The 2,381-nt window shown below is 36.2% G+C and overlaps 1 protein-coding gene across 1 annotated transcript; it reads right to left on the reverse strand.

Annotated features, from left to right (window-relative positions):
* Nucleotides 1–1,224: 1,224 nt before the first annotated feature.
* LOC147700746 (olfactory receptor 5V1-like) lies at nt 1,225–2,160 on the reverse strand. Its single transcript, XM_086929210.1, has one exon. It carries the CDS (start codon nt 2,158–2,160, stop codon nt 1,225–1,227), a length of 936 nt encoding a protein of 311 aa, XP_086785336.1.
* Nucleotides 2,161–2,381: the final 221 nt, after the last annotated feature.

The raw sequence follows: 2,381 nt of genomic DNA on the forward strand, positions 1-2,381 counted from the left end.
TCAGCCACAGGGATTTACTTTTATTAATTGACTGAGATAAGGCCCTGGAAGAACCTTGAACGGAGGGCTTCAGGTTTGCTGGGGGCTGCATACAGATCCCTTCTCTTTGGATATTTATTATGTTCTTTGGCTACAGAAACATATTCTTTCCCCTTCTGCATTCTCTGACCAAAATCTATTTTAACATGTCTATGAAACTGTCACTTAAGGAGGAGGGATCTATTCACCAGGCTTCTCTTTCCTTTGACAAATGGTGACCTATCAGCTTACTCTGCAGCAGAGTAGTGTTCTTCTGTGCCAGATTCAAGAAGTATTCTATAAACAGGAATACAGGTATGAGCCATTAAGATCCATCATTCACCATACGATCCTGCCTCAAAAAAGAAATGTTACATCAACGCCAATTAGCCTATGGTCATTACAAGGGAACCAAACTACTGCTGGCACCTATGTGTATTGGGGCACTACTCTGCTTTTTTTATTTAGAGTTCCAGAGCACTGTGAAAGTCCCAAAGCTAAAGTTTGGGGGGCTTGTCTAGGAGAGAGTCAAAAGATCACTTTCAGTTCAGCGACTTTACATATTTTTAATTAAACATCCAAATTGTATAACATAATATGAATAACATATTTTTTTCTACTATTTATATATTTTAATTCCATTGTTTACTCTAGAAAATGGAATCACATTTGTTTCTTTTGTATCTGTTTTCAAATATTTTACCATGTTTTAAATCAATGTAGTAACATGATGTTTTAATAGACTTCAGTGAACCCATTGCGCAGACATTCTGATTTCTTAAAGTTGTAGTCCTGGTTTGCCCATCATTCACAATTGCTAAGTACATTTCAGTAGAAAATTATCCACACATGTCTATTTCATGTTCTTGCCAAATGTAATTTCAATAATAACTTAACTTTGAAACTTTTACACTAATGAAATATCCCAAAATGACTTGTTTTTCCTAGTGTTTCATTTCATACCACGATTACTTTTTAGCTCAATGTGTGGTAGATATATTGCTTTAAAAAATGAAATTCAGAAAACCATTGTGTTCCTAAAGAGTGAAAGTAAGTTTCTTCTGCAGTAAGAGCCATGTTTTTATGGTGGAAAAAATATGTGGCAATTTTTCAAATAACTTGTGTATCTTCATCTCCATAGAGGTTCACAGAGTGACTTTTCAATGGATGGTAATGTTGATTTCAGCATTGTTGACATAATGAGACTCATTTCACAACTGATGTATTCTTTTTCTTCTTCAGGATTTTCTTAAATTCTGCATTGTTCAGACTGTATATGAATGGGTTGCACAGAGGAGTAATAGTGATGTATGCCAAAGAGACTATCTTGTTCCCTTTCATTGAATATGTTGATGTTGGTCGCATATATGTGGAACAAAGGGATCCATAGAATAAAATAACAACAGTGAGGTGAGAAGCACAGGTGGAGAAAGCCTTGTGCCTCCCCTCTTTAATCTTAATTTTAAGGATAGCCAAAGTGATTTTGACATACGATGTGATGATTAAAATAAATGATGACACAGTTAATAAAGTACCAATTAAAAAGCTAAGAGACTCAATACTGTGAGTACTGGTGCATGACATCTTCAGCAGAGTTGTTATTTCACAGAAGAAGTGGTTGAGTATGTGGGTGTGACAGAAAGAGAACTTGGAAATAAGAAGAGTGTGACCTACTGGGACCATAGAAGCAACAGCCCAGCTTCCTGCTGCTAATTGCATGCACAAACGCTTAGTCATAATGGCCATATATCGCAAGGGGTTGCAGATGGCTACATACCGGTCATAAGCCATGATGGCAAGCAGTTCAAACTCTGTAGCTAATAAAGCCATGAAAAAATAAACTTGCATAAGGCACTTAGTCATGGACATATGTGCTGCCTCCTGGAAGAAGCCAGCCAACATCTGAGGAAAAAGGAGTGATGTGTAACAAATATCAATGAAGGACAATTTTGTGAGGAAAAAATACATGGGAGTGTGAAGATGTGAATTAAAGCAAACTGTTACCATAATTAGGAGATTACCTGCCAGAGTTATCAGGTAAGTTAGCAAAAATGCAACAAAAAGTGGAACCTGAAGCCGAGGAAGGTCTGAAAACCCCACTATCAAGAAATAGTCCATTGAACTCAGATTTGCAGCCCCCATCTGTTCAGTGATGCAGCTGGATTGGATTTACAAGCAACCTGAAAATAAGTAAAACAGATTTCAATTAAGTGTATGATTGGAAGCTCGAGGAAACGTTAGAGCATCATACACGTGTAGAAAAAGATTTGAATTATCCATGATTAACTCATCAAAATCCATTGTATAATATATGCTTTTTATCATTCATTTACTTATATTTTTATTAGATGTTTTTTTCCATG

The sequence above is a fragment of the Lissotriton vulgaris genome, chromosome 7, assembly GCF_964263255.1.
Source record: "Lissotriton vulgaris chromosome 7, aLisVul1.2, whole genome shotgun sequence".
Classification (NCBI taxonomy): Eukaryota; Metazoa; Chordata; class Amphibia; order Caudata; family Salamandridae; genus Lissotriton; species Lissotriton vulgaris.